The sequence below is a fragment of the Panthera uncia genome, chromosome A2 (assembly GCF_023721935.1).
Source record: "Panthera uncia isolate 11264 chromosome A2, Puncia_PCG_1.0, whole genome shotgun sequence".
In the NCBI taxonomy this organism is placed as follows: Eukaryota; Metazoa; Chordata; class Mammalia; order Carnivora; family Felidae; genus Panthera; species Panthera uncia.
In genome coordinates this window covers 13629970-13641992 of record NC_064816.1, presented here as the reverse complement: position 1 = coordinate 13641992, position 12023 = coordinate 13629970, and the positions used below count along the sequence as shown (strand labels likewise).

At 46.2% G+C, this 12023-nt stretch overlaps 1 protein-coding gene across 2 annotated transcripts in view; it reads left to right on the top strand.

Moving 5' to 3' along the window:
• The window catches only part of PBX4 (PBX homeobox 4), a 43722-nt gene that overhangs the window by 12237 nt on the left and 19462 nt on the right, over positions 1–12023 (top strand). For both annotated transcript variants that reach the window (XM_049642537.1, XM_049642538.1), the window contains exon 2: positions 6526–6599. In XM_049642537.1, coding sequence (XP_049498494.1) covers positions 6526–6599 — 74 coding nt within the window. The remainder of the gene's footprint in view (positions 1–6525; positions 6600–12023) is intronic.

Genomic DNA, 12023 nt, shown 5'->3' with positions numbered 1-12023 from the left:
ACCTCAGAGCCTGGAGCCTGCTTCAGATTTTGTGTGTCTCTTTCTCTGCCCCTGCCCCGCCCCCTCAAAAATAAACATTAAAAAAAAATTTTTTTTAAGTTACTTTATACCTGTATCTGCAATACGATGTTTTATTAAGCAGAAAACTGAGCTGGGGATAAACATTCCTGAAGTTCCCTTTAGGAAGCAGAACGGCTGACTTCATTTTCTTTCCTCGCATTTTTAGAATTACATTTACAGAAGATAACAAGCTGTAGCTGGAATCCATTTCATTAATGGTACTACTGCCTCTATAGAAGGAAAACATTCCAGGCTGAATATCCTGTGTGATCAGTTACCGTGCACTGCATAAGAAAGATTAATATTTGGGTTTAGATTTGCAGAAGATCAAATCTCAACCCCCACAAACATTTTCATATTTGAGGTTCAGAGACGGGGACCTGATTCCTGCACCCCAACTCTAGCCTTTTGAAAGGCATCCCACGGGGGGGGGGGTGCGTGATGAATTTGGAAGGCACCTAGAAACAAGGAGGCTCCTGTAGACTGACGATGTAGGGAGCTGTGGCAGATGTCTGGCCTTCCTCGTAGCGTTCATCATATTTGACTTCAGTCATGAAGTTACCAATTTTCAGGTACACTATCCAGCCTTGGCAGTGTCTTTTAATAATGGGTACTTAGATGATAGCATTACGAGATTTAAAGTCACAATAACAGCAAATGTTAAAATAGATGGCATGGTACTTCCTCAGAGTTCACAGAAGTTTTGACACATGGACACACCATTACAATTACAGTTATGCTCACTCTCTTGTGTTATCATGTTCTCCCTCTAGACTGGCTGTTTGGTGTCTAAACGTGCAAGTGTCTCCTGTCTTTAACAACAAAGAACAACAACCAAAAACGTCCCTTGACTGTCCCCCGCATCTTGATTTGTAGCTGGGAATTTGTTTTATTTTTTATTATTGTTTTTAATGTTTTATCCATTTATGAGACAGAGAGAGACGGAGCATGAGCAGGGGAGGGGCAGAGAGAGAGAGGGAGACACAGAAGCCGAAGCAGGCTCCGGGCTCCGAGCTGTCAGCACAGAGCCTGACGCGGGCTCGAACTCACAGACCATGAGATCATGACCTGAGCCGAAGTCGGACGCTCAACCGACTGAGCCACCCAGGCGCCCCAGGGATTTGTTTTAATTAGTCAAGGTAAGATGACAGACATAGAGACAACTTTGAAAGAAGTTTATTACTTACAGTTCCCCAGGGGAGGAGGCAGGGCCGTACTGGGAAGCACCCAAGTCCGTCAGGAGAAAGAAGGAGTGCAGGGAAAGCATGGCTCAGAATCTTTAGTGTGATTTCCAAGGGAAGGAATGGGCAAACCAGGGCAGGTGAGTTTGAGCAAGTTTAAGATTGGGCAGTGTAAATACTTCTGGCAGGCTCTGGGCGATAGCGGTCGCTAATTGTTAGCTGGCCATCTGGAAATTTAGGGCAGGAGAAGTATTGGCCGGTGCTGAGAGGTAGATAAAGAAGGTGGTTACGCATATGGGCTTAGGATTTGGATTTGTAGGAAAGGCATGCTCTCAGGCAAGCTGTTTGGTATATCTGGAATTAGCTAGTGCTGGGAGGGACAGTTTCTCCCGGCCCCAGGATGTCAAAGCATCATAAAATACAGAGGAAAAACAAAACATACTACACACCTTTTCTTTAAACACCTCCTGCATTTCTTGACTCTCTTTTATTTGAGGTTGCTGCTTCTACTTCCTCTTCTCCACGCATTCTCTCCCAACCTTCTCCCTCTGCTGAGTCATCGATGACCTCCTTGTGGCTAAATCCAAGGTCTCTTCTGGATTCTTCTGTTGCTTTGCCTCTTAGAAGTATTTCTCACAGATTGCTCTTTTCTCCTGGAAACTGTTTTTCTTGGTTCCTCCTCACTGGCAATTCGGTCCCTGTCTTTTCTGCAGGCTTTTCTCTGCTTGACTTATAGAAGTCCACGGGCCTGGGTCTGGGGCATGGACTCCTTTCTATCTACCCCTTATGATGCTTTCCTCAAATCTTGTGGCTTAAAGTGCCACCTCTATGCCCAGGACTCCCCATCTTTATATTGCTTATCTCCAACCTTGAGGCCATGTCCATGTGCCTGGCTACCTATCTGATACCTCCTCTTGGGTAGCTCCTAGCAATCTCAAGTGTAACCCGATCAAAGCACAGCTCTGCTTTCCAGACCCTTCTTCCCTAAACCTGCTGCCTTCCAGTCTCCCCTGTGGCAGTTAATGGTGTCTCCTTTCATGCAAAAGCTAGTAGTAGTTATCCTTGAATCTCCTCTTTCCCCCAATCCCACACCAGTTTATCAGGAGGTCCTGTTGATTTCATTGCTGTAGTCAGAGACCTACCTATTTTTTTTAAAGTAGTCTCCATGCCCAACATGGGGCTCAAACTCAGGACGCCCAGATCGAGTTGCATGCTTCACTGACTGAGCCAGCCAGGCAGCCCAAGATCTATCTGCTTTTTATGTCTAGTACCATAATTAAACTAAGCCAGCAGTATTTCTGGACTATTCCAGCTGTAGTAGCCTTCAGACTAGCATTCCACCCCTTGCCTTCCATTCTGGTCTCAGAGCAGCCACGGTGATCTTTTAAAAATGCAGTTCACTTGAAGATAGGCAATAGATCGATGGAATAGAGTTGAAAATGCAGGAATAAACCCATATATATATATATATATATATATATATATATAGCCAATTGATTTTCTACAAGGGTGCTAAGACCATTGAGTGGGGAAGGAATGGTGTCTTCAACAAATGGTCTGGAAAAGTGGATCTGCACATGGAAAATAATTAATTTGATGGGGTCAGTCATAAGTACCTGACTTCGGATCGGGCCATGATTTCATGGTTTGTGGGTTTGAGCCCCCTACTGGGGTCTGCTCTGACAGCTCCAAGTCTGCTTCAGATTCTCTATCTCCCTCTCTCTCAGCTCCTCTCTCTCTCCCAAAAGTAAATAAAAAAAAAAAAATAGGAATGCATTTGAATCCTTACCTAACACCGTATACAAAAATGAAATGGATCAAATACCTAAGTAAGAGCTAACCCTGTAAAACTCTTAGAAGAAAACATAGGCATAAATCTTCATAACCTTGAATTAAGTAACATTTTTTTAGATATGCCTAAAGCACAAGCAACAAAGTAATAGATAAGTTGGATTTCACTAAATGAAAAACTTTTGTGCTTCAAATGATACTATCAAGAAAGTAAAAAGACAACTCACAGAATGGGAGAAAAAACTTGCAAATCATATATTAAGAGTCTAGTATCCAGAAAATATAAAGAACTCATACAACTCAACAATAAAAAAGACATCACCCAATTAAAGAATGAGCAAAGAATTTGAATAGGTATTTCCCCAAAAAAGAATGGCCGATGAACACCTGAAAAGATGCTCGATGTCAATAGTCTTTAGAGAAATATAAATCAAAACCGTAATGAGATACTGCCTCACACCCACTGGTGTGGCTATAGTAAAAAAGACAATGAGTTTGGGTGAGGTTGCGGAGAAATTAGAATCTTAATTAGTTGCTGATGAGAATGGAAAATGGTGCAGCCACTTTATAAAATTTTGTCATTTCCTCGCGGCACCTGAGTAGATCTGTCGGTTAAGTGTCCAGCTCTTTTTTTTTTTTTTTAACGTTTGTTTATTTTTGAGAGAGAACACGCGAGAGTGGGGGGAGCAGAGAGAAAGGGGGACAGAGGATCCAAAGTGGGCTCTGTGCTGACAGCAGGAGCCTGACATGGGCCTTGAACTGTGAGATCGTGACCCGAGCTGAAGTCAGACGCTTAACCGCCTGAGCCACCCAGGCACCCCTAAGTGTCCAACTCTTGATTTTGGCTCATGGTTCGTGATCGAGCCCTGCATCAGGCCCTGCACTTGACAGCATAGAGTCTGCTTGAGATTCTCTTTCTCCCCTTCTCTCTGCCCCTCCCCTGCTCTCTCTCTCAAAAATAAAAAAATAAACATTAAAAAAAAAAAAGTTTGGCATTTCTTCAAGAGGTTAAACAGAGTTACCATATGACTCAGCGATTCTCCCTAGACACACGGTCACATAAAAACTTACGCGTGAATGTTCATAGCAGAATTATTCATAACAGCCAAAAGTGGAAACAACCCAAGAGTGCATCAATTGATAAATGGACAAACGAAAGTTATTCATACAATGGAATATTATTTGGCCTTAAAAAGGGATGAAGCACTGATACACAAAAACTTGGAAGAACCATGAAAACATGCTATGGGAAAGGCAGATAAGGTCCCATACTCTGTGATTCCATTTATATGAAATGTCCAGGAGACATTTGTCCAGAGACAAACCTATAGAGACCAAAAGATTGGTGGTTGCTGGGTGGGAGGAGAGGAGAATGGGGAATGACTGCTAATGGGAACAGGATTTCTTCAGGGGGGTGGTGACAGTGTTGTGGAAATAGACAGTGGTGATGATTAAACATTGTGAATTTCCGAAAAGCCACTAAATTGTATTTATTTTTTTTAATGTTTGTTTGTTTTTGAGAGAGACGGAGACTGAGTGTGAGCCGGGGAGGGGCAGAGAGAGAGGGGGAGACACAGAATCCTAAGCAGGCTCCAGCCTCCGAGCTGTCAGCACAGAGCCTGACACGGGGCTCAAACTCACTAACAGTGAGATCATGACCTGAGCTGAAGTCGGACGCCTAACTGACTGAGCCACTCAGGCACCCCAAAACTTTTTTTTTAATGTTTATTTTTGAAAGGGGAGAGAGAGAGAGAGAGAGAGGGAGACAAAGAATCCGAAGCAAGCTCCAGACTCTGAGCTGTCAGCACAGAGCCCGATGCGGGGCTTCAACTCACAAGCTGTGAGATCATGACCTGAGCTGAAGTCGGGCCGCCTTCCTTCTGGAGGCCACAGGGGAAGAGTCCATTTCCTTGCCTTTTCCAGCTTGTTGAAGCCACCTGCATTTCTTGGCTTGCAGTTTTCTTCCTCTGTCTTCGGAGCCAACAGCATAGTGTCTCTGACTCCGTGTCACTGTATCTCTCTCTGAACACAGCTAGAAGAGGTTGTCCACTTTTAAGGACTTGTATGATTAGATCGGGCCCATCTGGGTAATCCAGGCTAATCTCCCCATCTCAAGGTCCTTAACCTTAATCACAGCCACAGAGTTCTTTTTCCAGTGTAACATATTCTGAGGATTAGCACATGGACATCTTTGGAAGCCGTTCTTCTGCCAAACCACCATTCCCATCACCAGGAACAAAAGCCAGAGTAGTTCCCCTGACTGACAAGTCTCTTCTAGGTGACTCCCCCTTGCCTAACTTCACCTCCTGGCTCTCTCCCTCACCCCTTACTCTACAGCATCCTGGTCTCTTAAAAAGCCAAGCGTGTTCTCACTTAGCCTTTGCACTGGCTGGTAACTCAATCTAAATTATTACTCTCTTCAGCCTCTCGTTTCCTGCCTGACTTCTTGTCATTCTGATCTCAGCATTGAGGTCACATCAGAGACATTCAAACTCCTTCTACCCATCACTCTAGTTTGTTGCCACAATGCACCTGCCGTGGCTCGTGGTTATCTCGTTTGTGTGTGCGTTTGGTGTCTCTCCCTCCCTCCCTCTTAACTGCCACGTGGGTAGGAACCTCATGTGTCTGTGTCTGTGACACTGGAATGGTGTATGGCACATAGAGGCTGCTCAGTAAACACCTACTAAGTTAACATCTCAGGACACTGGGGTAGGATGGCTGGAATTTCTGCTTATGCATCAAAGTGCCATGACAGGGCAATAGTGTGAACACAGCTTTGAAATCACTGGATCTTGAAAGTTCATAGGGTTGTTTTGGGGTTTTTTTTTTTTTATGTTTATTTTGAGAGAGAGAGAGCACAGCAGGGGAGAGGGGCAGAGAGATAGGGAGAGACAGAGAATCCCAAGCAGGCTCCGTGCACCACACTGAGCCTGACATGGGGCCCGATCCCATAACAGTGAGATCATGACCTGAGCCGAAATCAAGAGTCGGATGCTTAACCTACCGAGCCACCCACGTGCCCCAAAAGTTCGTAGTCCTTGACAAGTTATTTGCATTATTTAAATTTGCATTGTTTAAAATTTTTCATGGAGGGGCACCTGAGTGGCTCAGGCGGTTGAGTGTCCGACTTCGGCTCAGGTCACAATCTTGAGTTTGAGTTCAAGCCCCACGTCAGGCTCACTGCTGCCAGCACAGAGCCTACTTCAGGTCCTGTGTCCCCTCTGTCTCTGTCCCTTCCTCACTTGTGCTCTCTCTCTCAAAAATAAATAAACATTAAAAAAAAAAAACACACATGTAAAGGAAATGTTTTGAATATTTGTGTATTGCTCCATTGGAATTTTACAAAATGGAAGTCATAGGAAATGCTTTTGTACTGTCACTTCGTAAGAGCAATTTTCAATAGAACCGGCAGGGTCAATATGAAAGATCTTTACTTTCCTGAACAGGATGACTCTTCTGTCTCTCACACTCTCTTCTGTTGTTTCTCTTTCAGAAAGCATGCTCTGAATTGCCATCGGATGAAGCCTGCTCTCTTCAGTGTGCTCTGTGAGATCAAGGAAAAGACAGGTAGGCCATTGAGAAGACTTTTTTTTTTTTTTTTTTTTTTTTTTTGTGGATCTGGGACCATGACAATCATGCACCCTCTGATCTGGTCCTGACGCGGCCTGACGCATGTCGTGGGCCATCTTGCCTGTCACGTCTCTCTCTGGCAGTAGACGGTCCAGATGCGTCCTTTCTGTCTCATCAGTGCCCTGCTTTTTGATGTATCCGTGTATCGCATGGATTAATTTTGCAGTTTGTAACTGGAGAAATACTGTTGCCAATGAGTAACGAGCAGCTGCATTGTTCTTAAGGAAGACCTAAGAGGCACTGTGGCATTCCATTGTTTTGGAAAAGGAAAAGATGAGGGGCACCTGGGTGGCTCAGTCTGTTAAACACCCAACTCTTGATCTCAGCTCAGGCCACGATCTCACGGTTTGTGGGTTTGAGCCCTTGGTCGGGCTCTGTGCTGACAGTGCAGAGCCTGCTTGGGATCCTCCGTCTCCCGTTGTATCTGCCCTTCCCCTACTCACGCTCTCAAAATAAAAAAAGTTTTTTAAAGAAAAGATGATAGATTTAGAAAAGTAGAATACTAATGAGATTATTTGTTTTTGTTTTTTAATGTTTATTATTTTTTGAGAGAGAGACAGAAACAGAGCAAGCAGGGGAGGGACAGAGAGAGAGGGAGACACAGAGTTGGACGCAGGCTCCAGGCTCTGAGCTGTCAGCACAGAGCCTGACGCGGGGCTCGAACTCACAGACTGTGAGATCGTGACCTGAGCTGAAGCCAGCTGCCCAACTGCCTGAGCCACCCAGGCGCCCCTGATTTTAGTTGTTTTAAGTATTCAAAGTAATCCCCACGGAAGTCTTCTGCCACTGCCAATCCTTTTGTTAAAAAAAAAAAAGAAACATTTTATTTTGAATTAATTTTAGATTTGCAGAAAAGTTGAAAAATGGCAAGAGAGTTCTCCTATACCCTTTTCCCAGCCTCCTCTAGCACAGTAGGACCGTAGCACAGTGATCAAAACCAGGACATTAACCTTGGTACAGTGTTCTTGCACTGACCAACAGACTGTATTCGGATTTCCCCAGCCTTTGCCCTGATGCCTTTTCTCTGGTCCACCCTCCCACGTTGCATTTAGTCATCCTGTCTCCTTAGTCTCCTTTGATCTGTGATGGTCCTCAGTCTTTATCATCTACAACCTTCACACTCTGGTTGAGAACTGCTCAGTCATTTGGTGGGACTGACATTGGTGGGGAACCCTATTAGTTCAAAGAAATACTTCATGGGGCACCTGGGTGGTTCAATTGGTTAGGCATCCGACTTCAGCTCAGGTCATGATCTCACGGTTCATGAGTTCAAGCCCTGCATCAGGCTCTGTGCTGACAGCTCAGAGCCTGGAACCTGCCTCGGATTCTGTGTCTCCCTCTCTCTCTGCCCCTCCCCTGCTCATGCTCTGTTTCTGTCTCTCTCTCTCTCTAATATAATTAAACATTAAAAAAAATTAGGGGCACCTGGGTGGCTTAGTTGGTTAAGCGTCCAACTTCAGCTCAGGTCATGATCTCACAGTTCGTGAGTTCGAGCCTCGCAACAGGCTTTGTGCTGACAGCTCAGAGCCTGGACCTTGCTTCAGATTCTGTGTGTCCCTCTCTCTCTGACCCACCCTACTGTGCTCTATCTCTCTGTCTCTCAAAAATGAATAAACGTTAAAAAAAAAAAAATTTGAATAGGGATGCCTGGGTGGCTCAGTCGGTTAAGCATCTGACTTCCTTCATGATCTCACAGTTCGTGGGTTTGAGCCCTGCGTCAGGCTCTGTGCTGACAGCTCAGAGTCTGGAGCCTGCTTCGGGTTCTGTGTTTCCCTGTCTCTCTGCCCCTTACGGGCCCATCTCTCCTTCAAAAATAAATGGACATTAAAATTTTTTTTAATTAAACAAAACAAAACAAAGAAATATTTCATGATGGATCTTCATGGTATTGCTACCAACCCAGGTAATAGTCAACGGTTTCTCTGTTGTCTTTACCACCACTTTCCTTTTTCATAAAAGCCAGCCTGTGCTATGTTTCATCCCTGATTCCTTTACCTTTGAGTGCACTTTGTAACCCAGAAGCTATTATTCTGCTTGGCTTACAAGGCCCTTGTACTTTGAGTGGCCTCCATTTGTTCTCATAGGTTGCTTGTGTGTGTTTAACTTTTTATTTTGAAATAATCACAGATTTACAGAAATGTTCCCAGAACAGTGCAAATGTATTTTCTTCCTGCACTGTTGCGGAATAAGTGGCTGCCACGATGCCCTGTGACCCCTGCACACTTACCTGAGTGTGTTTCCAATGAATAAGACATCCTCCTGTTTCCCCCCAGGACATCCCTTAGAGTCAGGGAATGACATTGATAACGCCACTAGCATAGAATCCTCAGACCTTATTTAAGCTTTTCAGTTCTCCCAATAGTGTCCTTTATAGAAAAGGATGCAGGCCAGGATCTCATGTTACATATCATGTCACTTTGGTCTTTTTCCATTTGGAACAAGCCTGTTTTTCCTTGGCTTTCATGACCTTGACCATCTGGAAGATCACAGGCAGACCCCTCCATTTGGGTTGATCTGATGTTTCCTCACAATTAGATTTCTGCTCCCGGTATCCTCAGTACTTTTACTTATTGTTTTTTAGGTTTTATTTTTGAGACAGCACAAGTGGGGGAGGGGGAGAGAGAGGGGGACAGAGGATCCCAAGCAGGCTCTGCGCTGACAGCAGCAAGCCCAGCGTGGGGCTTAAACTCATGAACTGTGAGACCATGACCTGAGCCAAAGTCGGACGCTCAACCGACCGAGCCACCCAGGCGCCCCAGTACTTTTACATATTCAATCAGTTGTTCCTTGCCCCCCATGTATACCCAGTCCTCCTCCCAAACATGGACCCCTTTTCACCCCTCAGTCCCCACCACAAAAACAATTTTTAAAAGTAACTCCATCAACCATGATGTCAGCAAGCTTTAGTTCTTGATGATGTTTATTCTGTCTGTGGGGTGCTGGAACTGAACAGGAAACCAGTTCTTGGGAGGTGTGCAGTCTGGGCACATCTTTTTTGCTCTGTCTGATTCTGTACGTGTGGACATGAGGGCAGCTGTCCGTCACCTTCCAACTCTGCAGTTTCAGGAGAAAAAGACAGGACTGATACCTACTGCCACCAGGACAAGCTGAGGTGTCCGTTTTAAACCATGCTATCACCTGTCCCATCCTTCCAGTCTGCAGAGGTCATGCTTGGGGCTTTCGACTTTACCCTAGGCTGAGTCCCAAGGAGGCCATGGGGCTCAGAGCGTAAGCCACACACATCAGATCTGGGCATTCTTCAGAAAATCAGGCTTCCTTTCCACCAACTGGCTCAAACATTGGGGTGCGTCATGCAATTTGGGACATGGTTGCACGTGAATGGGGCAGCCCTGCTCAACCTGGGAAAGTGCAAGCTATCTGCAGTTGCCACGAGCCGGGCTCCACATGGTCTGGCTGAATTGTCAAGTTCGGTGTGGCCAAATCTCTCTTCTCATGATTAGGAAGTGCAGCCATGGGATCACTGTGCGTCCAACATGTGAGTGGCAGGAAAGTAAACAAGATCTCAGTTCTGCTTCAGCTTCTCCCAACCTTGTGACAGGAACGACCCAGTATTAGCCCAAAGAAAACTGTTCAGTGTCCTGATGCCGCACACTGGCACCAGTGGGTCACCACGTTATTGGTGATCCTGAGAGCCAGGCCTTCTGGGACTCCTCCTGCAGGGACAGAGCATGACTGTTTCTTGGTTTAACCCACATTCCTCACATTCCCCTCTGGCTGAAGTCTGCAAGAGGCCTTTAGGGTAAAGACAAAAACTGTGCAGAGCATTTGTTTATTTACTTTTTTTTTATTAATATATTTTTAATGTTTATTTATTCTTGAGAGAGAGGGAGAAAGAGCATGAGCAGGAGAGGGTCAGAGAGAGAGGGAGACACAGAATCTGAAGCAGGCTCCAGGCCCTGAGCTGCCAGCACAGAGCCTGACGCGGGGCTCGAACTCACGACCTGTGAGATCATGACCTGAGCGGAACTCAGACGCTTGACTGACTGAGCCACCCAGGCGCCACTTGTGCAGAGCGCTTAAAGCCCAGTAGGCATCGATGGAGTATGGGTTGCAGTCAGTCAGCTCTGAGCTTCCTGGCATTATCTCCTGAACCTTCTAGCAGCTCAGGGCAGATGCTGACTCTCCTCTTGTTTTATGGATGATCAGAGTGAACCTCTGGAGAGAACAGGTCGCACCCCAGTAACCCACAGCCGGGCTGTGTGCCACCCTTCCACACCCTGTCCTGGCTCAGAAAGGGAACCCGTCCTGTGCCTCACAGCCTGCACCTACCAGTTCCAAGTGCCGTCTGTGCATCGCTGCTCTCACTGCATCCATGATGGCTCTGGGGCTTTGCCATCTGTCTCCTCCAGTGAGCGCAGGGCCTAGGATGTGCTGCGTTCTAGGACTGTCCTTAGGTTTTTGTTGAATGGAGAACTGTTCCTGGTGACTGATACCTATGAATTGAAATCCTTTTCATCCTGTTCATTTTATGAGGTTCGGGAAGATTGAGTGCCTGGGGCCTGACTTCGTATCATCCTGAAGAGAAAGCCATCCTCTGTGTAAACCCTGTGTTGGCAGACATTCCTGGAAGCACTGTCTCACTTCCTCACTGCCTCCCACTGTCTCCTCTGGCCTGTGGGAGGGACGCTGGCACATCTTCCAGGTCAGGGGTGTCTGGGTGTCCCTCCCTGCAGAGGCCTCTGAACACCAGCAGCACCCTAGGAGTGTGCCCTCCTTCCCGAATCCTTCCCTTGAGACAGCCGTTGTTCTTGGTGTCGAGAGGAGCTGTCCTAATAAACTGTATTTAGAGAATTTTGAATTTAGCCAAGAGGACCAAATACTAGCCCAGTCCCTTTCCTGAAACCCTTGGGGCTAGATGCTTTACAGAATTCAGAGTTGTTTGGATTTTAGGCACCGTTGTGTTGATGACTTCTGGGGCAGAGCCTGCATTCCAAAGGTGACATTTAGCACCAGACAAGAACATTCTTACACCCTGGTTGGGTCAGGCTTTGCCTCCAAGTGAACTCGAGTGCCAACTTCTATAAAAGCGTTTGGATCTTGGATGGCGGAGGGGCGGGCAACTTAGACCCCGTGTGCACAGGAAGTGCCCTGAAAAGCCACCTGGAATGCTGGGCGGTTCACTCAGAGGGGCCTGTTTTATCTTCTCAGTGCTGTCACTGTCCCCCGTGCTGGTCTCAAGCGCACGTCTATACCTTGGTCAGTTCTTACTGTCTGCTGAGGAATGAGAAGTCCCAGAGACCCGGCTCGGCCAGACTTGCTTCGGGCCAAGGAACCCTCTCTGTGCTGCAAGAGCACACACAGCTGCCTTTCAGAGCAGTAAATGGAAATAACACATAACAT